Genomic DNA, 27,706 nt, shown 5'->3' on the forward strand with positions numbered 1-27,706 from the left:
AAGGGTTGTTCCCTTTAAATTTACTGTATTTTACTGTATTTTTGCACTAACCGGCACTTTTCTTCTAGCTAGGTCATGTATGGAGCAATTGAGCCCTTCTCCGGGGAAGTAGGACACAATTTGGTCCAGACATGAGGCACTTGCGGCCGGCCTGAAAACTGCTGTTTGGGCCGGTGCGGTGGTGGAGCTCCGTCGTCAGCAGATGCAGGCACCCAGAGCTTCCCACCAATATTGCCACGCGAGTCGGCTTGGAGCAGTGGGGAGTCCTGGTCTTCTTCCACTGCCCACGGAGGGATTCCCTTAACCACCGACGGTCAGGGTACAAAGAATTCCCTTTCAGCTAATTTTTTTTTTGAACAGCTGATGACTGACTGTTCAGGCTTCCCATCCGCTTCAGGCCCTGGAGGGAACATTTTTGGCGTGAACTTTGCCATTTTCTCAGTCTGGCCCCATTTTGTCTGCAACCTCAGGTGACCTTCCCCCTATATTGGAAAAGCAGGAGCAGGTTTCTGCTGGGTCCCCTGCTTTGGCAGAGAGTCCCTTGGGACCCCTGGGGGGGGGGTTTCCCCGATTTGATTTTTTCTTTATGCAGAACCTATTTTCAGGCAGCTGGGGGACCCGTGTGGCCTTTCAGTTGCTAGTGCAGTCTTGGGGTCAGCCCCTGATGGCCACGAGTGGCAGCACCAAAATGCCCCGCCTTTTCAGTCATCGCAGGGACGGTCAGGCCGATGGTCTGGATACTCTGATTCAACCATGGCCAACGGAGGAGCTGTTGTAAGTGTTTCCTCCATGGCCATTAGAGGGCAGAGTTCTTCTCTGCATTGGTTGCCATCCGAGTTTGGTGGTTCTGGTGGCTCCGGATTGGCTTCGACATCCATGGTACGCGGATCTGGTGAGGCATCTTGTGGTGGATCCTCTTCCTCTGCCTCTCTTAGATGAACTTCTGACACAGGGTCCCATTCCCATGTTCAAGCCGACTCCCTTCTGTCTTACAGCTTGGCTCTTTAAAGGGGTCGCCTAGGTAAGAAGGGGTATTCAGATAAGATCTCTACTCTCTTGGGGTCCTGGAGGCTTTCTACCTCTCGGGCTTATGTGCGGGGAGTGGTCTCTTCGCGCCTCTGCCTACCATCCTAGAGTTCTTGTAGGATGGCCTGGATAGAGGACTGGCTTGCTCTTTCCGGGTTCAGCTTGCGGCCTTTTCAGCCTTTCGTGGGTTAAAGATCAGTGTTTGACAGCCATTCCTGATGTGATTTGCTTTTTGCAGGCGGCCAAATTGATCAGGCCTCCCATGCGGCCCTCTGTTCCATCTTGGAATCTCAATCTGGTTCTGTCTGTTCTGGTGCGGCCGCCTTTTGAACCGTTGGCTGCTGCTCGTTGAAGGAGCTTACTCTGAAAGCAGTCTTTTTGGTGGCCATTACTTCAGCTAGACATGTTTCTGAGCTGCATGCTTTCTCTTGTAGGGCTCCTTTCTTGGAGTTTTCTAGGGAGCGGGTTATCTTGAGGCCTGTTCCTTCCTTTCTGCCTAAAGTAGTTTCTCATTTTCATATCAATCAATCTGTAGTCCTCCCGATGTTGGGTAGTCGAGAGGGCTCTTCACTTTTATGTGCAGCAGACCCAGGAGATCTGGAAATCAGATCATCTCATTGTCCTTCTGGCAGGTGCTTGTAGGGGGGTTGGTGCTTCTAAGGCTACTATTGCGCGCTGGTTCAAGGAGACTATAGTTTCCGCTTATCTTCTGAAGCAGAAGTCTGTTCCAGAATTTCATAAGGCTCATTCCACTAGGGGTCAGGCAGCTTCTTGGACTGAGTCTTCGCTCGTGCCTTCAGTGGACATTTGTAAGGCTGCGGTTTGGTCTTCCATGCATTCTTTTGTCAGACACTACCGGGTAGGCGTGCAGGCATGTTGGGACGAGGTGTTTGGTGAGCGTGTTCTGGTGTTGGCCCTTCGGGGGTTCCACCTGTGATGGGGACTGCTTTGGTATGTCCCACTCGTAAAGATTAACCTCTACTGGTCTGGAGAGTGCTAAAGAAGGAGAAATTAGGTTCTTACCTGCTTATTTACTTTCTTTTAGCTTCTCCAGACCAGTAGAGGTCCCCACCCTGTCTGTTGTGTTGGGACTATTGCGCAGGCAGTTTTGTGTTTTGCTGCGGGTTCTAGTATTTTTATAGAGCCGGGGAGAATTCAAGAACAGGTGTAGCTCGGCTGGTTTAGCTAGCGAGCTGTGTGAACATTTTCTTTCTGGTATCTCTCCTCTGCATTTTCCGACAGCATTTGGGTATGTTATTACTCTTGTTTGAAGTATTGTTTATTTCTGTTTTCCGGTTCTTGTTCTGCTTGTCTATTCAGCAAACTGATAGGAAGAGGGAAAGGTATCTCTTATGTACTATCTCACAGTTTTGTCTTCAGTCTCCACCTGCTGGTCATGATTGAATATATACCCATTCGTAAAGATTAACCTCTACTGGTCTGGAGAAGCTAAAAGAAAGTAAATTAGCAGGTAAGAACCTAATTTCTCCTTAATTTCGCCGAGTTAATTTTCTCGTCATGTCAAAATCTATAGCCGACCTTCATACCTGGTGTCTTCAGTGTTTAGACACGGGACACCACATCAAGACTTGTTCTTAGTGTTCCTCTTTAAAGTCGTGCTCTCTTAAGGCCCCTCGCGTTCAGCCAGTGCAGTTTTTCAGCACTAACATGGACAGCACTAGATCTTCTCAGCGTCGACATCGAAAACTCCGGCATTGGCTTCATCATCAACATCCCAGGATCAGGGAAGCCAGCTAAGAAGCCATTTGCTTCCAAGCGTCGCAGGTTTCTATAGCATCGAGTCCCTTGATGCAGACCAAACAACGATACCAACACTCCCCAGCTTCGCAGGTTGTCTCTCCACAGTGTGCATCCTCATCAAGGTCATCCACTCCAAGACAACCTGCTGTACCGATATTACCGGCTGTTAAGCCATCGGTACTGGTGCCTTCGTTTATGGAGAGACTCATTGAGTTCTTCCAAAGGGAGCTCAGTGATATAGTTAAACTGCACTGCCTGCCGGTGCTTCCATTGACTGACTCCCTTGGTACCAGCCCAGCTTGAGCATAGCATTACAAGGCCTAAGGGTATCGCTGTCAGCTGTCCATCGGAGCATCACTCCTCCAGACTCCTGTGAAGAATCATCACTCATCGTGACGACATTCAACCACCAGGTATCGATGTTCTCACCCATCACATTGATGCTTCTCGATGCCTTTAACCATTACAGTTGCTCCAAGAAAACTATACAGAATCATTTCTTGTCCAGGGTTTGATAAATCACAGCTTCAATATCAGTCTTTAGTGGTGGAATCAACCCTTAAAAATTCCAAAGTTTTATGCATCAGCACTTCCAGGGCGTTAGGGCCATACTATGGACAAATTTGGACTTGAACGCACTCTGGACACAGGGTCACTGGTCTGCTCAAGAGCAAAAGCTGCACATAAACCTCCTGGAGCTCAGAGCAATAGGGAATGCTCTCAAGACTTTTCAACACAGTATATCCAATCATGTCCTCCTTGTTCGCATTGACAAATCAAGTTGCGATGTATTACATCAACAAGCAGTGGGGGAACGGGCTCTCTGACTCCGTCAGGAAGTCGATAAGATTTGGAACTTGGGCAGTCGCTCGAAACATTCCTAAAAGCTGTCTTTGTTCAAGGAGCATAAATTAATCTTGCAGACAAACTCAGCAGATTTCTTTGGCCACATGAGTGGACGCTTCACTCCAGGATCATGCATCAGATTTTTTTCTCAGTGGGGAATTCCTCAGATCTATTTGCGTCCCCCCATCAATCACAAACTGCCTCAATTCTGTTCTAGACAATACTCTCCTCACCGTCTGGAGGCAAATGCTTTTGTCCTGGATTGGTCGGACAAGTTCCTCTATGCATTCCACTTATTTCTCAAGACACCGGTCAAGCTCAAATAGCAATCAGCCACCATGATCCTCATAACTCCTCAGTGGCCTCAGAGAACCATGGTTCTCCCTCTACTTCAGCTCACGGTCAGGGATCCAATACCTATGCAGATTTTTCTCTCTTCTCACGCAGAATCAAGGGTTTCTTTTACATCTCAACCTACAGTCGTTAACATCTGACAGCTTGGTACCTCTTGGCTTAATCTCTCTCTTTTTTTTTTCTAAATTCTTTATTCATTTTTCCATATTACATCAAGTACATATTACATCATTTAAAACTTGTATTATCACTTTAATTTCTTCCTATTATCTTAAATACATAAATTTATTCCCTCCCCACCCACCCTTCCTACAAATATTGTAAACAAAAAATCATATAAATATTATATTTTTATCTTTTGATTAAACCTTTAATAGAGTTTTATACCATTCCCCCTCCCCCATATATAAATTTACTTTCAATGGAAAATGTTGTCTAATCATTACAATAATTTGTCAATGGCCCCCAAATCATTTTAAAATTATAATTCCCTTTTTGTATTGCAATTGTTCTTTCCATTTTGTAAATGTGGCACAACGAATTCCACCAGAAGGTATAGTTAAGTCTACTGTAATTTTTTCAATTACTGGTGATATGTTGTCCAATCTCCAATGATTAGACGCCATTTTCCTTTGAAAGTACATTTATAATATGGGGGAGGGGGTGATATAAAGTTCTATTTAAGGTTTAATCATTAGATAAGAATGTAATATTTATATGAAATTTAGAATTAAAATATTTGTGGAGAGGGTGGGTGGGGAAGGAATAAATTTATGTATTTAAGATAATAGAAAGAAATTCAAGTGATGTGTATTATTTAAAATGTTGTAATATTGTGTACTTGATGTAAGATGAAAAATGAATAAAGACTTTGAAAAAAAAAACCAAACTGGTGATATGTTGTAAGGCAACTCCTGTCATAATCAATAAAAGTTTATTATTGCTTGATGAAATTGACTTTTTTTTCTTATTGACATGCCGAACAAAATTGTATCATATGATAATGCTACATGGTTTTCTAGTAAACATTTAATTTGAGACCAAATTGATTTCCAAAAGGCCATGATACAGGGACAATAGAATATTAAGTGATCTAAAATCCCTGCTTCCAGATTACAATGCCAGCATCTATTAGACTTAGAGCTATCTAACTTTTGTAATCTAACTGGGGTCCAAAATGCTCTATGTAAAAGGAAAAACCAAGTTTGTCTCATAGATGCAGACACCGTACATCTCATTCTCCAGATTCGTTGCCATTGAGACGCAGAAATTTGATGCTTGATCTCAATGCTTCAAATGTCCCTAAGTCTCTTGGCTTAATCTCAACAATCACTGACCTTTCTGATCCTGTCATTTTACATGCATCCAGAAAACCTTCTACACAGCAGTGTTTTTCCTTGGATCTTATATACACACCTTAATTGCAAATAGCTTACAGTCAGGCTCTCTACCTAAACCATGGAAGAAAACAACTGTTCATCCAATTATTAAAGATCACAAGGTGATCCGCGTTTGGGGGACCCTCTGCTTAGGTGGATCCGTACCATTTCCCGCTCTTTTCCTATGCATCAGGATATTCGGGATATTGTACTGGAACAGTGGAAAACGCCGGAGGCGCCATTTCATTTGGCGCGCGTCATGGCTCGTTTGTATCCCTTCCCAGAGGGGGATCGGGCTACTTTATCGTCGCCAGTCGTAGACGCGGTGGTCTCGGCGATTTCTAAGCGGCATACCGTGCCTGTTGAGGGCGGTTCTGCCTTGCAGGACTCTGAGGAGCGCAAGTTGGAGAACATTCTTAAGCAAAATTTTCAGGTCTCTGCCTTTGGGGTCCAGGCGGCTATTTGTGGGGGGCTGGTGGTTCGCGCCATGTTTCGGTGGGCTGAGCATGTCCTGGATCGGGAGTCTGATGATTGGTCTTTGGTGGATCAGGAGGTGGCGAAGATTGAGATGGCTGCCTCGTTCCTCTCAGATGCTCTTTATGACTTGGTGCGGATGTCGGCTAAGTCTATGGCCTTTGGCGTGGCCGCGCGGCGTATTTTGTGGCTTCGCGCTTGGTCGGCGGCTGCTGCGTCTAAAGCTCAACTTAACAAATTTCCCTTCCGGGGGTCTTTTTTGTTTGGAGAGGACTTAGATAAGTTGCTTCAGACTCTGACGGACTCAAAGGTGCCCCGTCTGCCTGAGGACCGTGCCCGCCCAGCGTCTCGGGGTGGCACTGCCCAGGGGCGTTTGCGGGAGTTCCACAAGTATCGCCCGGGGCGTAGGGCTGCTTTTTTCCCGGGGTCGGTTTTTCCAGCGCATGCAGCCCTTTCGCGGGGCCTGTCGGGGGCAGGGAATACCTCCGCCGGTTCCCCGCTTCTCGTCCTGCACAATGACTCCTTGCCGGCACCCCCTTTGGTTCCGGTGGGGGCCCGGCTGCGTGATTTTTTCCCCCCAAATGGGCTGAGATCACGTTCGATCAGTGGGTCCTGGAGGTGGTGCGGGACGGTTATGCCCTGGAGTTTGCCCGCTCTCTGCCGGATCTTTTCCTAGGCTCTCCATGTCAGGCACCTTGGAAGAAGCAGGCTTTTTGCCAGACCCTTCAGCGCTTGCTAGATCTTAAGGCAGTTATTCCAGTGCCCCCTCCGGAGTGGGGCACCGGCAAGTACTCAATTTACTTTGTGGTGCCCAAGAAGGAGGGGACTTTTCGGCCCATCCTGGATTTGCAGGGGGTCAACAGGGCTCTCAAGATTCCCTCTTTTCGCATGGAAACTCTGCGGTTGGTCATTCTGGCGGTTCAGCTGGGGGAGTTTCTCACTTCTCTCGATCTGACAGAGGCCTACTTGCATGTTCCCATTCGGGCCTCTCATCAGCGCTTCCTTTGCTTTGCGATCTTGGGTCAGCACTATCAGTTCTGTGCGCTTCCCTTTGGTCTGGCCACGGCTCCCCGGACGTTCACCAAGGTGATGGTGGTCGTCACGGCGGCCTAGCGTTCTGAGGGCATTCTGGTGCACCCCTACCTGGACGACTGGTTGATTCGGGCACAGTCGTTGCAGGAAAGCTCCCGGGTTACGGCTCGGGTGGTGGAGTTTCTCCGGTCGCTGGGCTGGGTGGTCAACCTTTCCAAGAGTCGGTTGGTCCCGGCTCAGCGTCTGGCTTACCTTGGGGTTCTGTTCGACACCTCCTTGGGGAAGGTCTTCCTTCCAGAGGCCCGGGTAAGCAAATTGCAATCTCAGTTTCGCCTTCTTTTGGCGTCCCGGTGTCCTCGGGTGCGGGATTTCCTCCAAGTCTTGGGGTCGATGGCAGCGTCCCTGGACGTAGTTAGGTGGGCACGGGCCCACATGCATCCTCTTCGGTATGCTCTACTCCAGAGGTGGTCACCCCAGAGGCACGGTTTGGATGTTCCTGTCCCCCTGCAAGGCTTGGCGCGCTGCAGTCTTCGTTTGTGGCTCCAGACCCCTCACCTGGTTCAGGGGGTGGGTCTGGATCTCCCGCAGTGGACGGTGCTCCTTGCGGAAGCAGGTCTCCTCGGTTGGGGGGCTCAGTGTCTGGGCCACTCAGCTAAGGGCACCTGGTCCACGGAGGAGGCCTCCTGGTCGATCAACGTGTTGGAGACCAGAGCGGTCCGTCTGGCACTGTTAGCATTCCGCTCCCTTTTGTTGGGCAAGTCGGTCAGAGTCCTGTCGGACAATGCCATGGCGGTGGCTTATGTCAATCGTCAGGGGGGCACCAAGCGCACTCAGGTGGCGCAGGAGGCGGCTCGGCTCCTGCTTTGGGCGGAGTCCCATCTTCTGGACCTCTCGGCCTCTCACTTAGCCGGGGTAGAAAATGTTCAGGCGAACTTCCTCAGTCGTCACTTCTTGGATCCAGAAGAGTGGTATCAAAGCTCCGTGGCTTTTCAGTTGATAGTGCAGGCTTGGGGGCAGCCCCTGATGGACCTGATGGCCACGAGTGGCAACGCCAAAGTGCCCCGCTTCTTCAGTCGTCGCAGGGACAGTCTGGCCGAGGGTCTGGATGCTCTGGTCCAACCATGGACATCTGTGGTACGCGGATCTGGTGAGGCATCTGGTGGCGGATCCTCTTCCTCTGCCTCTCGTGGGCGATCTTCTGACGCAGGGTCCCATTCCCATGTTCGACCCGTCTCCCTTCTGTCTTACGGCTTGGCTCTTGAAAGGGGTCGCCTTAGTAAGAAGGGGTATTCAGATAAGGTGATCTCTACGCTCTTGGGGTCCCGGAAGCTTTCTACCTCTCTGGCTTATGTGTGGGTTTGGCGTCTCTTTGAGGAGTGCTGCGGGGAGTGGTCTTCTTTTCGCGCTTTCCTGCCTATCATTCTAGAGTTCTTGCAGGATGGCCTGGATAGAGGCCTGGCTTGGTCTTCTCTCCGGATTCAGCTTGCGGCCCTGTCGGCTTTTCGAGGGTTAGTGACAGGTCAGCGCTTGTCAGCCATTCCTGATGTGATTCGCTTTTTGCAGGTGGCCAAGTTGCTCAGGCCTCCCGTATGGCCCTCTGTTCCATCTTGGGATCTCAATCTGTTTCTCTCTGTTTTGGAGCGCCCGCCTTTCCAGCCATTGGGCGGCTGCTCTTTGAAGGACCTTACTCTGAAGGCGGTCTTTTTGGTGGCCATTACTTCCGTTCGGCATATTTCTGAGCTACAGGATTTCTCTTGTAGGGCTCCCTTTCTAGGGAGCAGGTTGTCTTGAGGCGTGTTCCTTCCTTTCTGCCAAAAGTAGTTTCTTCTTTTCATGTCAATCTGTGGGTCTCCCGGTCTTGGGTAGTCGGGGGGCTCTTCTGAGCAACAGCAGCTGAGCAAGTTGGATGTTGGTCGGGTCCTTCGCTCTTAGTGCAGTGGACTCAGGAAGTCTGGAAATACGATCATCTCTTTGTCCTTCTGGCGGGTCCTCGTCGGGGGGCTGGCGCTTCTATGGTTACTATTGCGCGCTGGATCAAGGAGACGATTGCTTCCGCTTATCTTCTGAGACAGAAGCCAGTTCCAGAGTTTCTCAAGGCTCATTCCACTCGGGGTCAGGCAGCTTCTTGGGCTGAGTCGTCTCTCGTGCCTCCAGTGGATATTTGTAAGGCTGCGGTTTGGTCTTCCTTGCATTCCTTTGTTAGACATTATCGGGTAGATGTTCAGGCGCGTCGGGACGCGGTGTTTGGTGAGCATGTTCTGGTATCGGCCCTGCGGGGGTCCAGCCCGTGAGAGGGACTGCTTTGGTAAGTCCCATTTGTAAAGATTAACCTCTACTGGTCTGGAGAGCGCTAAAGAAGGAGAAATTAGGTTCTTACTTGCTAATTTACTTTCTTTTAGCTTCTCCAGACCAGTAGAGGTCCCCACCCTGTCTGTTGTTGTTGGGGCTGTTTCGCGGGCAGTTTTTGATTTTTGCTGCGGGTTCTAGTATTTTTCTAGGGCCGGGGAGAATTAAAGAACAGCGGCTGTGGCTCGGCTGGCGAGCTGTGGGGACATTTTCCTTCTGGTATTTCTCCTCTGCATTTTCCAACAGCATTTGGGTATGTTAGTTGTTACTCCTGTTCGGAGTATTGTTTTCTTTCTGTTTTCCAGTTCTTGGTTCTGCTTGGCTAGTCGGCAGACTGAGGTAAATAGAGAAGGGAGTATATTATATACTGTCCCACAGTTTTGTTTTCAGTCTCCACCTGATCATGATTGGATATATACCCATTCGTAAAGATTAACCTCTACTGGTCTGGAGAAGCTAAAAGAAAGTAAATTAGCAGGTAAGATCCTAATTTCTCCTTCTCACCTGGGAGAAACATTTCATACCTTAGACTGCAAATGAGCCTTGGCTTATTATTTACAAAGGACTAAGCCACATGGAACATCTCAGCTGTTCATCTCCTTTAATCCTTGATCCTAACAGGTTGGGATGTCCTGTAACAAAAAGAACTATTTCTACTTGGCCTGTGGCATGTATTTCCTTTTGCTATGCTCTGGCTGGGCTGCAGCTGCAGTTACATTTTTATGTTCCACTCTGCGAAGCAGCTACTTGTTCCTCAGTTCACACTCACTACTCACACTTCGCTACTGTCTGGAATCCTATTCCAGACGAGATGGTCACTTCGGTCAAGCAGTATTACAAAATTTATTCTCTTAAATGGCCAACTCTCCATCCAATTGCAGTTAGCTAGGGAGTCCCATATGTGAGAATATGCTGCCCGTTTGTCCTAGAATAACTCTGCTTTACCTCAGTTTATATTTGGATCAGTTTCTATTAGAGTATATATGGTAGTTCTCTTATGCATGTTCATTGTAGATATCCTGAAAATTTAGCTTACTGTGGGAAATGACAATAGTACATTGTTTTATTAGTCCAAGGAAATGAGTAGGAGCTTAATTCATTTTGCTTTTATTGTCATCTTTATAGAGATGCAAAACCTTCAGAACAGCTTACTAGGACATTACGTGGGGTTATGCGTGTTGGCCTTGTAGCAAAGGGTCTCCTCCTGAAGGGTGATTTGGATCTGGAACTGGTTCTTCTGTGCAAAGAGAAACCCACTATCTCCCTACTGAAAAAAGTGGCAGACAACCTTGCAGTGCAGCTGGCTGTGAGTATGGAACGCTAAAGATTGAGCTTTCCTGAAGAGAGAAGAGGGGAGTTTTTAAGGCATTTTCTGCGCTCAGCAGGACTAAGTTTGCAAAATGTTGAATGTTTTATCTTTTAGGCCATTACTGAAGACAAATATGATATAATCCAGTGCATTAGAGAAGCAACCATTGTCATAAAGAACAGCAAGGAAACACCGCTAACAATGACCATTCGTTTAACATCTCCTGTTGTCCGGGAAGAAGCTGAGAAATTGGCAGCTGGAGGTATGGAAGACTGCACAAAGCCAAGGAGTCAGTCTTGAGACACTGGTTTGGGTTTATGGTCAGATTTGCTAGTCAGCTTTTCCATACAACTAGTAAAAGCCAGTTTGGGGGTTGAAGTACTATATTAGACTTGGGTCATAGGGGCTTTCTTTTCTGGGTGGCTAGCTTAGATATACAGTATATGTATGTATGTATATTTGGAAGTTCAGTAGCATTTTTCAAAGGAGGGGTTCTTTTATTTTAGTTGTGTTAGTATGTTATGTAATATGTATTTAACTATATATATGTATATATAGGGAGAGAGAGAGAGAGAGAGACAGAGAGAATATATTCTAATGGGGTCCTCAGTATGTGTACTATAGTATGCTGTATTTTAACCCTTTAAAAATGTTGAAGGCATTTTTTTTGCATGTACATGAATTTGTTATTCCAAAGTGTGTGTTGCAGCAAAAATGACCAGTATTCTAAGAGACAGCTCAGTGGATGTTCAAATTTCCAGGAAGTGATGCAGAGTTTTGGATAAAGTTAGATTTTGAAACAGCTGGAATCTTTAAGTCTTTAAAAAGATGACTTAGAGAGCAGAATCTGTAGTATTTCACATTCTTTTTATATCGCATCACATGCTTGTCATAATTAAGTAGACTTATCAATGATTTGAACTAGCCTTATCTAAAACCCTGGTCTTTGATTGTTGCTTTGGCCAAATCTTCAATTTTGCTGCAGCACAGACTATTGAATTATTTGTGCTGTTGATTGCATATGGTTTTGACATGTGATCTCGTATCAAGCCTTCTAGTTTGTCGATTTTTAGGGACGCTGGACCTTTGACCAACAGGATTCTCTCTGTCACGGGCTGGGGCCAGGGCAGTGAAACCTTGTGGGCGGAGGGGGTTCCCTCAGTTCAGCAAGCTAAAGGAGCACAGTTCTAGTCCCTACCTCTCTCCCTCCCTCCCCATCTCTATAGACAGCTTACTTAGTAGATTAAACAGTATAGAATGTCAATAATTGTAATAGGCTAGTTTTCCTTCTGTTACTGTTAAATATTAGCCATGTAGTGTATCATAGCTGTTATGTAATGGGAAGAATACAGGTTTATTAGGGAGCCTCAGCTGCCCTTTAGGAAGCTGCCTTCTCCCCTTTCCACCTGACAGACCCCCCTTGGTCAAACTGTGCCTTGTCTTCTTATTCCACCCGTGGCTAGAAACGCTATCAGTCAACGAGCCCCCGGACCTTCTGGACAGGCAGAAATGCCTTGCTGCCTTGGCGTCACTTCGACACGCCAAGTGGTTCCAGGTTTGCATTTTGTTCTTATATTTGTCTTAAAGTAGCAAATGTGTTTAAAGAAAATTAACATATTTTATATTAAAATTTTGAACAGTAAATAGTTGTGCAGAATTTAGCGTCTGTCTTAGCACAGTTGCTAAAGAAGCACTTAATTTTTAAAACACAGGAAACATTAATGATTAGATGCATAACTGCTGCTTTGTGTTAAGAGTAATTTCTCTTCACGCACTAATTGCTATTATGTTATGTAAATTATATGATAAATTTAATTCTTAGTTTACCCTTGACAAAGTAGCACTGCAGGAATTGAGCTTGTTAGATGATCTTTCTTAAATCTGTTTATTACATATAACTTTGCTTAACTATCATAGGCCAGGGCTAATGGGCTGAAGTCATGTGTTATTGTCATCCGGGTTCTGAGAGACCTATGTACACGTGTTCCCACATGGTCACCACTTCGAGGATGGGTAATTATCCCTCTCTTTTTTTTTTTTATTCCTATGTTATAAATTTGTCATGTACACAGAATGTATTGAAAATTGCCACCTGTGCCTTTTATAAGATCTGTATTCCCTTATCCCTAAAGATTTGGGTTATGTTCACTGGAATAGATGAAAACGGGGGGAAAATCAAAGCTGATTTGATTCCTCTTTATAGGGTTTTGTGCTGCTTTAGTGTCACAGCTCTTCAGATGATGTCGCGTGGCCTAATGCAGCAACTAGGATTAGCTCCTAGGAAGCCTGTAGTTATAAAAAAAGGGGAGGGGGGGTTAACCTTAGCATGAGGCCTATTCCGTAGACTGCCTTATATTCTATTAATGCCTATTGATTTGGGTTTGGGGTGTATTGTAGTTGAAGTAGTCACACTCCCCTTTCCCTTCATTCTGATAAGTTTGGAGGGTGGGGTGGGGAGAGTTGGGTGCTGTTCTGTTAAGTTTACATTTCACCTTGCTCTCATCTGTCTCCAAAATTCCAATCATTATTTAGTTGTTTCAATTTCTTTCTTAACCTCAGCCCTTAGAACTTCTCTGTGAGAAAGCAATCGGAACAGCCAACAGACCAATGGGAGCAGGTGAAGCCATGAGGAGAGTGCTAGAGTGCCTCAGCTCAGGAATTCTTATGCCAGGTGAGATGACTTTGAACTATCACTGGTTGGGAATTCTAATCTATTGAACAAATACCAGATGCAAGTTTTATTACAAGTTTTATTAAATTTGATAATGCTTAAGCGATTTCCATAATAAAAATGGGGTAAAAGAACATATAAAAACTGATATATCGACATAATTTGAGGCTCAGGGAAGGAGGGGAAGAACTACAAATTATTAAAGTAAAGAAGAACAAAAAAGGCTTGTGACTAATTTGAGAATAATTGGTCCAACAGCTGGAAATATTTAATAATTGCTGGCGGGGGTCTGTTCAAGTCTAAAGCCTATACTATTCATATTTTGAAGAAGTCTCTTCAAATCATTTTGGGAGGGTAAATTGAATTTGGTGCATTTTGAAATTAGTAGATTTAGGAGACTCCATTTAGAATCAACTTGCTGGATATCCTTAGAATGGCTGTTTATCTTTAAAACAAACAGTTGAAACATCTTGTGCTGCTTCATGGTAAAGCTATTTTGCTAGGCCAGAATACTATGCAATGTTCTGCATAGCTGATGGGAATTTCTTCTTTTTTAGATGGCCCTGGTCTGTATGATCCTTGCGAAAAGGAAGCGATTGATGCCATCTCTCATTTAGAGCGACAACAAAGGGAGGATATTACACAAAGTGCTCAGGTATATAGTGCCATCAGCCAGTGTGTGAACCCCGCATCCATCCCATTTTCTGATCTTAGAAAGCACATGCTGTTTTCAAGTGACATATGACTATTCTGTGTCACTATAGGGCTTGTACAGTTCAGATTTGAACAGTAGTTGGATTTGACATTAGATGTATAATTTCTGTACCTGTGATTGAGTTTTGAGGTATTAAACTTTTCTCCCTCATCCCTCCCCTCCCCCTCTTTCAGCATGCTTTAAGACTTGCTGCTTTTGGGCAGCTTCACAAAGTGCTGGGAATGGAGCCACTTCCCACAAAGTTACCCAAGAGACCAAAAAGTGAAACACCAGTGGATTATACAGGTAAGTGTCATCCATGTGATATTACCTTGTTTCCCAGAAAATAAGACAGTGTCTTATATTAATTTTAGGCACAAAAATGCACTAGGTCTTATTTTTGGGGTATGTACATGATTATCTCTCCCTTCCTCTCCTTCATCCCCCAATTCTTCCTCTTTCCTTTCTGTCCTCCCACATGTGCAGCATCTTTCCCCCTCCCTCCCATCCCTCGTGCAGCAGAACACTTGTCCAGCTTCCCTTCCCTCCCATCCCTTGTGCAGCAGAATCCTTGAGCGAGCACCCACCATTGGAACCCCGCTGCGAGCCCTACATACCTCCGTAAGCAGCATCAGGCTGGCAGCACTCTAAACAGGCTGCTTTGGCCTTGTCTGCCCGTGAATTCACTCTGCCTCGTTACTGATGATGAGCCCACCCGAAGCTGCCCCAGTACCCTTTTAAAAGTTGCGGTGTTCTGCCAGACGGCTGTCTTTGGAAGCAGAGCGGCGCAACGTAGGAGAGCAACCTTTGCGCTTTCTGCCTGGTCCCGTACCGCTCAATGATTGGCTGAGGTTTCCAAAGACAGCTGTCCGGTTGGAGAGCACCGCAATTTTTAAAAAGGTACCGTGTTGGGGGGGGGGGGGGAGGAAAGGAAGGTGCTCCATAAGACGCACCCACTTTTCCACCACCTCCTTATGGAGCAAAAAATACGGTAGCTTTTAGGATATACATTTGATGGAAAAATTAAACATACTATTTTCTCTGCAACAGTTCAGATTCCTCCCAGCACTACCTATGCTACAGCTCCATTGAAACGCCCCATAGAAGAGGATGGAGAGGACAAAGTCCCCAACAAGAAGAAGAAGAAGGTTCAGAAGAGAGGTGTGTAATGACCATCTTGGGTAGGGGGCAGGGATCTGTATTTAATTTGTAGCAGCGGCTTCTATGTTTCTGGTAAAAAAAGGTTGTATCAATATGTTGCACTTTCCATCTAGAAACCAAGTGAAGCTGTTTTAAACAGGTGGCTTTGTTTGATTTGCCATACAAAAAGGAAATTATAATAATTTTGATAACTTTTTTTTTTAATGATAGATGCCTTTTTACACTGAAAGTACATTTATAATTAGGGGAAGGGGGGTGGTATATAGTTATATTAAGAATTTAATCATTAAGTATTAATGTAATTTTTGTTATTATTTAATTACAATATCTGTGGGGTGGGTGGTGGAGGGAGTAAATTTATGTTTAAGATGATAATAGGAAAAATTCAAGCGATGCTGTATAAATTAAATTGATGTAATATTGTGTACTTGATGTGTGATGAAAAAATGAATAAAAAATGGGAGGAAAACCCCCCCAGAAACCTAAGCCAGCTTTTTTCCTGCAGACTTCTCATCTGATCCTCCTCAAGGAATGAATGCATTAATGAGACTAAATCAGCTCAAACCAGGTCTGCAGTACAAATTAGTTTCCCAGACTGGTCCAGTCCATGCCCCTGTCTTCACTATGGCTGTGGATGTTGAAGGGAAAACATTTGAGGCATCAGGACCTTCCAAGAAGACTGCCAAGCTTCATGTTGCAATGAAGGTATAATCAGAGACTGTGGTTGGGAGTAGAGCATGGCTTTCTACCTGTCCCCAAAGTAGTGAAGGGCACAGTCATTTGTTTATAATATCCAGATTGACTTTTTGTAGTTGCATTGTTGTCTCTTTCTGGCATAGGTGCTGCAGGATATGGGTCTGCCTACAGGTGTGGAACCCAAAGAGCTGGGTAGAGAGGAGGAGGGAGATATAGAGCAGAAACTGGGGATAACTCTGTCCACTCAGTCAGAAGCAGCTGCATTGGGAGATGCATCATCACCACCTTCAGAGCAATCAGAGGTAGGTATGCCTTAGGAGGTACTATGAAGCATAGCAGAAGAGTAGAATTGGGTCCAGATTATGTGAATATAGGGTTTGAACATGAGTCCTGTGTTTTGCCCTTGTGGCTGACAAGTTGGGCCCATATATTACTATTTATTTTTTTTTATTTTTTTTTTGGGGGGGGGTTGACCCACAGTGAGAGACCTGGATTCATTTCCTGTATGGGAGAGATTTCAGTGTCTGAAGTAAGCTGCATCTGCCCTCTTACTGTGGCTGGGAAGCAGGAAATGTGTGTAGCTTTTGAAGATGTAAAACAGCCTCTACTATGTGCTGGAAACCATATAGCAAGAAGCTGCTACAGGAAAGCCCTGTTTAGTGTGAGGATCAGCCTTGAATTTAGTTTGCAGACAGCTAAAATGTTAAGAATATTGACTAATTCCTTCAGAATGTGAAACAGCAGGGACCAATCCTGACAAAACATGGCAAGAACCCAGTTATGGAGCTGAATGAGAAGAGACGAGGCCTGAAGTATGAATTGATCTCGGAAACTGGTGGCAGCCATGATAAGCGCTTTGTTATGGAGGTGAGCCAACTTGACTCAGCTTTTCTGCTTTTGAAATGGCAGGACTGTTGTTTTGTAGTAGTCTTCAGACATTCAGTGACCCTATGTAAAGAGTAAAAAAATGAATCTTTTTAATGTTGTTAACAAGAAGCAAGGTTATAAAAGGCTTGTAAAGTGGCTCTACAGCAATGTACCCAGGTGTACCACAATCCCTGGAAGGAATTGGGTTTTGCTGCTTAGTTATAGGACTTGTTCTAGATAGGAGGGGGAAGTTAAATTCCTGAGTGCTTGTGAATGATGATATGTGCATGTAACCTTTATTAGTGGGGGCTGCTGGCCTCCCTCGCCCTAGCCCTTAGATATTTAACACCTAATGAGTGTAAAGTAACTCAGCTATGATTCTTTAGCACTCTCCAGACCAGTAGAGGTTAATCTTCACGAATGGGTATATATCCAGTCATGACCAGCAGGTGGAGACTGAAAACAAAACTGTGGAATAGTATATAATATATTCCCTTCTCTATTCTCATCAGTCTTCTTTCAGTCTCTAGCAGGTGTTGAGTGATCTGTACTCATCTCCCTTGGTAGGGCTGTTAGAATTTGTTTAGGGGGTTTCTAGTCCCTGTTTTTGGCCGGACAGAGCTTGGGCGGGCCCTGTTTGGGGGTTCGTTTGACCTCAGGGGTGTCAAACCCGGCGGGTCTCGAGGAGCCTTGTCCCCTAAATCAAGCAAGGCCTACTGCTTCGAGAGTCTGTGGAGTCTGTTCTGTAAAAAAAAATAAAAAAATCTTGAGGTAGTGCCGGTCTGCAGGGTTGCTTCCCTGTCAGTTTACTGTATTTTGCTGTATTTTTGCACTAACCGGCACCTTTCTTCTAGCTAGGTCGCGTGTAAAGTAACTCAACTATGATTAACCTCTAGTATCGCTTTACCACTTCTAATCAAAACCTAAATAAGCACTAGATCTGGTAATGCAGCCGTTTGCTTTTTTTTTGTTATGGTTGTATTTAGGGATGGAAAGGTTAACAGATCTGAATCTTAAGAGAATGCTAGAAGATTTTATGCTTTCTCCACACTGCTCATGGTATCAAGGTCTGAGACTGTTTACTTTTGTCCCACCTCCAAAGGTTGAAGTTGATGCTCAGAAATTCCAAGGTGCAGGCTCAAACAAAAAAGTGGCCAAGGCATATGCTGCACTGGCTGCACTGGAAAAACTATTTCCCAATGCCCCAGCTCCTGTGGAGCCCAGTAAAAAGAAGAAACCACCCATGGCTGCTAGAGGAGGGCCCAAGTTTGCAATTAAGGTAGGTGTTTGATCCATATAGGATGCCAGGGTTTTTTTTTTGCCACTGATGTTCATCAGATACTTAATCTTCGAGTCATTAAATCAGAAAGTGAAAGCCATGCTATTGGCTATTAAGAATGCCAAGCTCTAAATCCTCCATTAAACAGTTGTGTGCATCCTTCCCTTTTTCAATCTTATGCATATGTGGACTGAATAAATGCCTGCAATCAGAAACATCTCCACAGCTTGTTTTGGTTTCCCCATTTATTGTAGAACTGTTGGGATTTTCTTTTGCTATTGCCTTTATCTTGACTATATTAGTGCTTTTCAGGCTCTTGAGAAGAGCTCATTAAGAAATATTTTTGCCTGTTTTAAATATATTACTTAGTAGCATCATTACATGCTCCCTAGTGCTAGTATTTTTTTCTATTTAAAAAAAATAATAGAGTAAATAAGCAAGTCACATCTACCCGCTCCACTCAGTATCTCCTCTGAGCTCTCTAGGCTGAAAGAGCCCTAGCCACTGATCTCAGCTGCCCTTTTCCTTTTTAGTGTTACTGGGTATTTTAACTAGTGTGTATAAAGCACAGTTACTTACCGTAACGGTTGTTATCCAGGGACAGCAGGCAGATATTATCAACAGTGGGTGACGTCACCGGAAACCCGCAGCGAACAGCCTTGAAAGCAGACTTGCTTGAAGATCTTTGTAAGAGCTTCCGAGTGCTTCACTGCGCATGCGCGAGTGCCTTCCCGCCCGAGTTAGGGCGCGCATCTCCTGTGAGGAACCTCAGTTCAGATACCTAGCTAAGAAGCCAACCAGGAGTGGGTTGTGAGGATATCTGCCTGCTGTCTCTGGATAACAACTGTTACGGTAAGTAACTGTGCTTATCCCAGGACAAACAGGCAGCATATTCTCAACAGTGGGTGACCTCCAAGCTAAGCATAATCGGATGGAGGGAGAGTTGGCAAGTTAAGAAAAAAGATTTTGCAAAACAGATTGGCCAAAATGGCCATCCCTTCTGGAGAAAGTATCCAGACAGTAATGAGAGGTGAATGTAGGAACCGAGGACCAAGTGGGCAGCCTTGCAGATTTCCTCAATAGAAGTTGATCTGAGGAAAGCTACAGACGACGCCATAGCTCTAACTCTGTGGCCCGTGACTCGACCCTGCAGAGGGAGACCAGCCTGAGCATAGCAGAAAGAGATTCATGCAACCATCCAGTTGGAGATGGTTCACTTCGAGACAGGATGCCCCAACTTATTTGGATCGAAGGAGATGAAAAGTTGAGGGGCTGTTCTGTGAGGTTGAGTGCGTTGCAAGTAGAAAGCCAAGGCACGCTTGCAGTCCAAAATATGGAGAGCCACTTCTCCAGGGTGAGAATGAGGCTTTGGAAAAATACTGGAAGAACAATAGATTGACTGATGTGAAATTCTGAAACAACTTTAGGTAAGAATTTTGGATGAGTACGGAGGATCACCTTGTCATGATGGAGGATCCGCAACCAAAGCTTGTAACTCACTGATTCTTCGAGCAGACGTGAGGGCAATCGGGAAAACTACTTTCCAAGTAAGGTACTTGAGATGAGCCTGATCAATTGGTTCAAATGAAGGCTTCATCAATTGAGCCAAGACAACATTGAGATCCCAGACCACTGGGGGTGGTTTAAGTGGTGGATGAACATTAAAAAGTCCTTTCATATTTTTTAATATTCATATTGGGAAAATAATAGTGGAATGATGGGATGGGAGGGGAGGGAGGTAATTTTATGTAGAAACATAGAAGATGACAGCAGATAAGGGCCATAGCCCATCAGGTCTGCCCACTCTACTGACCCACCCCCAAGTCTACTATCCTAGGGATCCCACTCCTGGTGACAGGTTCCCTTGGCTTAACCCTCTAAGGGATCCCACATGGGCATCCCATTTGCTCTTAAATTCTTGCACGCTGTTTGTAAGATAAATTAGAAAGATTGTCAAGTGATGTGTTTAATTGTATTGTTTCACTGTTTGTACACTTGATGTAAGATTGAAAATGAATAAAGAATTAAAAAAAAAAAAAAAAGTCCTTTCAGAAAGCGGGAAACCACAGGATATGCAGACAGAGGTTTCCCATCAAGAGGCTGATGAAAAGAAGCAATCGCACTGAGATGGACTCGGATAGATGTAGAGTGAAGTCCTGAATGTGATAAGTGAAGTAAATAATCCAAAACAGAAGCCAAGGAGGTAGACATTGGCTCCAGATGGCGAGTGGAACACCAAGCAGAAAATCTAGTCCATTTCTGGCCGTAACACTGCCGAGTGGACGGCTTTCTGGAAGCTAATAAAATATCTTGTACAGACTGAGAGAACTGTATAGAATCTGTTAGGTTGAAAGGTACCAAGCTGTTAAGTGTAGAGACTGTAGGTTGGGATGTAGCAAGGATCCTTGACTCTGAGTAAGCAGAGAGGGAAAAACTGGTAGAAGCAGAGGCTCCCTGATGCTGAGTTGAAGCAGAAGGTAGTACCACGGTTGTCTGAGTGACCGAGGAGCTATCAGAATCATCGTGGCATGTTCTGTTTTGAGTTTGACAAGAGTCATGAGAATCAGAGAATGGAGGGAAGGCATAGAGAAAGTGACCCATCCAATCCTGGAGAAAAGCATCTGCCTCGAGACGCTGGGGAGAGTATATTCGAAAGCAGAACTGAGGTAGTTTGTTGTTGAGGGGAAACGCAAAGAGGTCTATCTGAGGTGTCCCCCATTGAGCAAACACCTGACGTAGAGGCGAGGAATTGTGTCCATTCGTGAGGTTGCAGAAGACGACTCAATTTGTCCGCCAGACAGTTGTGCAGACTTGAATATATGCAGATCTGAGAAAGATGTTCTGATGGATTGCCCAATCCCAGAGCTTCTTGACAAAGAGAGAGATCCCGTACCTCCCTGTTTGTTGACATAGTACATAGCGACTTGGTTGTCCATCCGGACAAGGACTACATTGTCGTGAAGAAGGTGTTGAAAAGCTTTGAGAGCATTGAAAATCGCTCTTGAGTTCCAACAGATTGATATGATAAAGACGGTCTGCAGGAGTCCAATGACCTTGGGTACGGAGACCGTCTAGATGGGCTCCCCATGCGTAGGTTGACAAGTCTGTTGTGAGAACCTTCTGATGAGGGAGATGGTGGAACAGGAAACCTCTGGAAAGATTGGAAGAGAGCATCCATCAGTGGAGAGACTGCTTCAATGAAGGAGTTACTGTAATTTGTTGAGAAAGTGGGTCGGTAACTTGTTGCCACTGAAATGCCAGGGTCCACTGAGGTATGCGAAGGTGAAGTCTGGCAAAAGGAGTCACATGAACTGTAGACTGAGCAGAACCATCATTTGTCCTGCTGAAATTGATGTGAGATGAGACACTTGATGGCAAAGGCGAATGAGGGTATCCCGACGTGGTGGAGGTAGAAGCGCTTTAAGCTGGACAGTGTCTAGAGTGGCCCCAATGAATTGGAGAGACTAGGGGTCAGCTGGGATTTTGGAAAGTTGACTTCGAACCCCAGACTTTGGAGGAACATAATAGTTTGTGCTGTTGGGTCGCTGCAATAACCCCTTGAGAGGGGGCTTTGATAAGCCAGTCGTCCAGGTATGGAAAAACTTGAAGACTCTGGGCACGGAGGGCTGCAGCCACCACCACCAGACATTTCGTGAAGTCTCTGGGGCAGGGGTAGGGAACTCCGGTCTTCAAGAGCCGTATTCCAGTCAGGTTTTCAGGATTTCCCCAATAAATATGCATTGAAAGCAGTGCATGCAAATAGATCTCATGCATATTCATTGGGGAATTCCTGAAAACCTGACTGGAATAAGGCTCTCAAGGACTTGCATTCCCTACCCCTGCTCTGGGGGATGAGGCAAGTCTGAAAGGAAGAACTCTATATTGTAGATGAAGATTCCCCACCCTGAATCGAAGATATTTGCGAGAAGTGATTCCCCACCCTGAATCGAAGATATTTGCGAGAGGCTGGATGAATTGGGATATGAGTGTAAGCCTATTTGAGATCCAGAGAGCATAACCAATCTCCCTGATCCATCAGGGAATATAAGGTTAGTAAAAATAGCATCCGAAACTTCTCTTTGACTAGAAATTTGTTGAGGGCTCTGAGTGGGTCGCAAATCCCCCATCTTTGGGACTAGAAAATAACGGGAATAAAAGCCCATATCCCATTGGTGTAGAGGAACCTCCTCGACAGCTTGAAGGCGACGAAGAGCTTGAGCTTCCTGAAGGAAGAAGGGGAAGTTGCGACGAATTGGAAGGACACTCTTGGAGGGCGATCTGGAGACACCTGAAGAAAGTGAAGTGAGTATCCCTCCCGAAGGATGGTGAGAACCCAGAGATCTGAGGTGATCATCTCCCACTGGTGATAAAAATGGTGAAGACAATCTCCTATGGGCAGAAGAGAATTGTGATGCAGGGAGGTAGGCATGCTCAGAATGGGAATGTCAAAAAGACTGAGCTGGTTTAGTCGCAGCAGGAGTCTGAGCCTTCTGCTGTCGTTGTTGTGGAGGCCTTCTAGGCGGAGGCCTGGAGAAAGCTGGTGTCGTTTTTTGGGGATAACGACGTGGTGGTTGCTTGTATGGCCGAGCAGGAGGGGTCTTAGGTTTCGGCCGAATCAAGGAAGCAAAAGAGCTCTCATGTTCAGAGAGGCGCTTTGTAGCAGCTTCAATAGAATAATCAGAGTTCATTCCCCTGGCAAGGCAAGTTGGCTAGATGGTCCTGCAGATTGGGATCCATATCAACAATGCGGAGCCAGGCAAGACGGTGCATGGCTACTGCAAAGGCCAAAACTCTAGAGAGCTCAAAAGCATCGTATGTGGCTTGCAACATGAAGAGGCGAAGTTGAGACAGAGTTCTGATGGATCTGTTTGAATTCTGGAAGACTTTGTTCCTCAAGAGCCAGGTAGAATTTAGGCAGTAATTTGAGGAAATGGTTGAAAATGTAGTTATAATTGAGAATTCTGTTAGCCATCATGGAATTCTGGTATAATCTGCAGCCAAACTTGTCCATGGTACAACCCTCCCTGCCTGGAGGTACCGCAGCGTAAAGCTTAGATGGATGAGCTTTCTTTAAAGAAGATTCCACCACCAAAGACTGATGGGATAATTGAGATTTCTTACTGTGCGATACCTGGATTCCAGCTTGGATGGAATGGCTGTGATAGAATAAGGAGTTTCCATATTCCTTAAGAAAGTTTGCTTCAATACTGGAGTCATAGGAAGCCTCAAGGTCTCCTTGGGTGGATGAGGCAACTCCATGTCGGCCAAGTATTCAGGTGTATACTTGGAATCAGAATGGATATCCAGTTGAAGAGCTTTTCCTATGTCGAAGACGAACCTGGCAAAAGAGGCAGACTTCGAGGTTGAGGCATCCACCAGAGGAGTGCGAGACCGAGGAACTACTGAGTAGGAGGGAGAAGCCTCTCTGGAATACTGAGACAGAGGCTCAGAGTCGAAGCGCACAGTGATTGAGGAAGCTGCACTACCTGCGTGAGGAGGAGTGAGGGAGTGTTTGCGCTTCAAAACCCTCGATGGTGAAGTTCCCGGGGTTTGAGGAACAGAGTGGGTCGAGGCAGGAGGAGAAGGCTCCCTCGGAGGCAGTCTCGATGGAGGAGTCCTCGACCTCGATGGACTTCAAGGAGAAGCTGCCGGTGTAATAGCTTTGCGAGACTTGTTAGATTTGGAAGAAGTCTCAGTAGCCTTGGATAGACGAGGCATAGAAGTCTCAGTATCCAAAGAAGGCGAAGGTTTCTGTTGAAGAGATGTCTCCTGAATTTTGGAAGTGCTTCGGTCGAGGTGGAGGAGACTGTGTCTGAGGAGTAGGTGAAGAGTCACTGGACGAGAACCGGCGAGACTTCCGAGGCTTGCCTCTAGGTGCTTCCACCGGGGTCTCAGACTGCTGCTCAGGCTGGCTCACAGGAAGCTGGGTCGAGGACAGGAGGAGTTGAGCCATGACCGAAGAAATTTGCGTGGTCAGAATGGCTTTTAACGTCCTCGAACATGGGCACGAGACAAAAAGATCAGGTGTCGAAGGTGCAGCAGTGCGCTCCAAGGAGGGCGACTTCGAGGTTGAGTATTCCCAATACTTGGAGGCACGCTTAGCTGGAGGTCTAGTCAAGGCAGGTAGGCCGGTAGATATGGCCTGTGATGCCTGTGACTCTGGAGGCTTCTTAGAAGTAGTACCTGAAGGAGAGACAGGAGACTTACCTGTCGAGGTCTTCAGAGGAGGTGCCTTCGAGGCCGAAGGGGTCGAGGCCTTGGTGGAGGCAGAAGCTGGAGTCGAGGTCGAGGCCGTCCCCGAAGCCGAGGTCGAGACCTTATCAGCCGGCTGGTCCATCGTGCCAAAAATTTGAAGAAGCTTGGCACGGTGCCACCGAAGGGCCTGAGGTTGGAGGGTAGCACAGCGCGAACAAGCATCAGGACCCAGACAAACAATGCACCGACTATGGGGATCGGTGATTGAAACTCTTGTTGCACTGGCTACACTTTTTGAACCCGGTTAGAGGCCGGGACATAGAAAAATCGAAGCCTGACGTACCGAACGAGGTAAGCGGCCAGAAGAAAAAATAAAAGGTTTAAAAAACAAAAAACGGTATAAGAAAGAAAAGAATAACGAAACGCGAGTACAGCGACTAATAAAATAACAAAAGCCGCGGTGAGAGAAGGCAACAAAGGCTGCAGAGCTAAAGAAGAGAACTTCTCGGCTCCGCGTAAAATGTTGAACTGAGGTTCCTTACAGGAGACCTGTGCCCTAACTCAGGCGGAAAGGCACTCTCGCATGCGCAGTGCAGCACTCGGAAGCTCTTACAAAGATCTTCAAGTCTGCTTTCGAGGTTCCGTCGGTGACGTCACCCACTGTTGAGAATATGCTGCCTGCTTGTCCTGGGATAAGGGTTTATCCAGATTGATTTTTTGATTTGTTTGTTTTTTGGGGGGGTTCTTTTGTCAGCATAATCAAGGCTTTGGTATGGGTGGACCCATGCATAACGAAATACCACCACCACCTGGACTTCGGGGTCGTGGAAGAGGAACTGGAAACAGAGGCAGAGGAAGAGGCAGGGGTGGATATGGTGCTGGTGCTAGCCATGGTGGCTACATGAATTCTGGTAAGAAATTCTGGACTAATGTTCTTTGAACCATCACAATTTCAGTCTTTAATTGATAATAAAAGCCCCTCCCCTTAGCATGTCAGTTTCTTCTTCGGACAAGTTGCAGCTCTCCCCTTCCCTCTCTTCTTCATAAGAAAAAAGTTTTTAACTAAATTTGGACTAGTTATCTTTTTCTCCTTGAAGGGAAAATAGATTCATAGCCAGTTGAGTGAACAACTTTTGGCTTCCAATCCTAGTTCTTTATTTACACCGCTTTAAATTCCAAAGTGGTTTGCATCATTCAATTCTTTTTTGTTTTTTAATTCTTTATTCATTTTTACATCTTACAACAAGTGTATCACTAAGTTGACAATTGAATTTAAATACAACACTTGAATTTCTACCATATTAACAATAATACATAACATTTAACCCCTTCCCACCCAACCCTCCCATATATGCAATTAAATATAAACCATCATTCAATTCTAAAAATTCTGTAAAAAAAGAGGGGGGAGGTAGTGACATACAAGGTAAAAGTTTCTATTGACTAAACATGATACACAAGGATAATGGGTAGCGTTACATTAAGACATTATTTTTTTTCCAATTCTTTATTAATTTCAATACTTACGGTAAGTGTAACAATAAATAACATTTTATACTCAAATATCACACTTAATATTCTTGTAATAACCATTTCAGAATTGAATCTCCCTCCCCTCTTATCAAATACCATGTCTATACATAAAATATCTATTATCATCCCATATCAATTATTCAAAATTCATTAACCTATCATCCCCCCCACCTCCCCCTCCCGGATGTGAATATTTTAAGGGGAAAACACTATTTAAACGTCACAATATTTTGCTAATGGCTCCCAAATCTCCTGAAACCTCTTAAAATTTCCTTTCTGAATGGCTAATGTCCTTAAGACATTAAAACAGGCACAGCTTCACTGATGGATAATAATTCACTATGACAGCAGGTGGAGACTGAGATATAAACTTTTGACTGTAGTACAAGTGAGCTGTGCATTCTTTAGCCGTCTCCAGACCAGTATAGATTAATCTTACAAGTGGGTATATATCTCATCATGACCAACAGGTGGAGACAAACAAAACTGTGGAATAGTACATAATAGGTATCTTCCTCTATTCCTATCAGTCTGCCGAATAGCCAAGCAGAACTAAGAACTTGAAGCAGAAATAAACAAGACTCTGAACAGGAGTAATGACTATAACATACCCAAATGCTGTTGGAAAATGCAAAGGAGAGATCCCAGCAAGGAAATGTCCCCACAGCTTGCCAGCCGAGCCACAGCTGCTGTTCTTCAATTCTCCCCAGCCCTAGAAAAATACTAGAACCTGCAGAAAAACCAAAAAGTGCACGCGCAATGACCACAAGAACAACACGACAATAGTCAGGGTAGGGACCTTAATCAGTCTAGAGAAGTTAAAAGAAAGTAAATTAGCAGGTAATAACCTAATTTTCCTTCCCATATACACACAGTCTCCAGCGGGTGGGGGTGGTAAGCGTGTGCAGTCTTTCCTGTTTTAGTGTAGGCCTGTTGGATTTTTTTTAGGCCTTTTTGTCCTTATTTGTGGTGCTGGATTGAGCTTGATGGATCCTTTCGAGGGTCCATCCAACCTCGAGGGTGCCAGACTCAACGGGTTGAGTCCCTCCCCCCACCTCCCCAAAATTTTTTTACTAGAGGTGCCTCAACTCTTTCCACCGATACCGGCAAGGCTTAGAGAGCCAGTGAGGTCTGTTGAATTGTCCCTTATATTGGGGGGAAAAAAAATATCCTGAGGCAGTGCTGGTCTGAAGGGAAGCCTTCAATTGAGGTTAATTGCAGTTAATTGCTGACCAGTACTTCTTTAGCGCTTCTCCAGACTAGCACAGTTCACTGATGGGTAATAGCTCACCATGACCAACATGTGAAGGAGACTGAGACAATCTTTTGGCTGTAGAAGTGGCTGTGCAGGCCCCCAATACAAACAGTCTGTTCTCAGTCTCCAGCAGGTGTGGTAAGCTGCTGCAGTTTTCCCTTGGTTAGTGTAGGGCTGTTAGAATATATATAGTGGCCTTGTCCCTATCTGGTGCCGGACTATGCTTGGGGGGACCCTTTCGGGGGTCCGTCTGAACCCTGGAAGAGTCACACTCAACGGGGTAGAGGTGCCTCAGCAGTAAGCCTTGCCACCAATACCGGCAAGGCATATGACTTAGAGAGCCAGTGGAGTCTGTTCTGACAGAAAAAAAATCCTGATGCTGTGCTGTGCTGCTTTTTATTGCTAACCACACTTTTTACCTTAGCTAGGTTGCGTATTGCGCAGTCAACACTTTTAAAGGGAAAAAGTGCTCATTGTACTCCAGTCTTGAGGTCGATTCGGGCGGCCAGTGCTACGGTGTGCTGGCCGCTACGAAGGGAAATCCCCGTCGGTTTTAGGTGCTGGCGTCCAGGGATCCCCTTTGCGCATGCCTCACCGGCAGCTGAAGGAGGGGATGCCCGGGCTTCCCTTGCCACTCACGCAGGGATTCCCCCAGCTGCTGCTGGTCAGGGAAATAAGGTTTCCCTTACTGCTGAAGCTGCTGGGGACTTCTATCAACTGCTGCCTGCTTTAGCGGCTGGGGCGGTTCAGGCCTCACAGCTGCTACAAGCCTTGAGGGGTGTTTTTCGGCAGGCTTTGCTCAGATTTTGGCAGGAAGCACCTCCCATT

General features: G+C 45.6%; 1 protein-coding gene across 9 annotated transcripts in view; it reads left to right on the forward strand.

The window, feature by feature from the left end:
* The window catches only part of ILF3 (interleukin enhancer binding factor 3), an 88,040-nt gene that overhangs the window by 33,088 nt on the left and 27,246 nt on the right, over positions 1 to 27,706 (forward strand). For 8 of the 9 annotated variants that reach the window (XM_033923754.1, XM_033923759.1, XM_033923760.1 and 5 more), the window contains 13 exons: positions 10,344 to 10,524; positions 10,642 to 10,789; positions 11,991 to 12,082; positions 12,445 to 12,540; positions 13,087 to 13,198; positions 13,756 to 13,853; positions 14,087 to 14,198; positions 14,943 to 15,053; positions 15,559 to 15,758; positions 15,893 to 16,051; positions 16,479 to 16,616; positions 17,719 to 17,895; positions 24,845 to 25,001. In XM_033923754.1, coding sequence (XP_033779645.1) covers positions 10,344 to 10,524; positions 10,642 to 10,789; positions 11,991 to 12,082; positions 12,445 to 12,540; positions 13,087 to 13,198; positions 13,756 to 13,853; positions 14,087 to 14,198; positions 14,943 to 15,053; positions 15,559 to 15,758; positions 15,893 to 16,051; positions 16,479 to 16,616; positions 17,719 to 17,895; positions 24,845 to 25,001 — 1,781 coding nt within the window. The remainder of the gene's footprint in view (positions 1 to 10,343; positions 10,525 to 10,641; positions 10,790 to 11,990; positions 12,083 to 12,444; positions 12,541 to 13,086; positions 13,199 to 13,755; positions 13,854 to 14,086; positions 14,199 to 14,942; positions 15,054 to 15,558; positions 15,759 to 15,892; positions 16,052 to 16,478; positions 16,617 to 17,718; positions 17,896 to 24,844; positions 25,002 to 27,706) is intronic. The other variant, XM_033923758.1, reaches the window with a different exon arrangement.

The sequence above is a fragment of the Geotrypetes seraphini genome, chromosome 16 (assembly GCF_902459505.1).
Source record: "Geotrypetes seraphini chromosome 16, aGeoSer1.1, whole genome shotgun sequence".
In the NCBI taxonomy this organism is placed as follows: domain Eukaryota; kingdom Metazoa; phylum Chordata; class Amphibia; order Gymnophiona; family Dermophiidae; genus Geotrypetes; species Geotrypetes seraphini.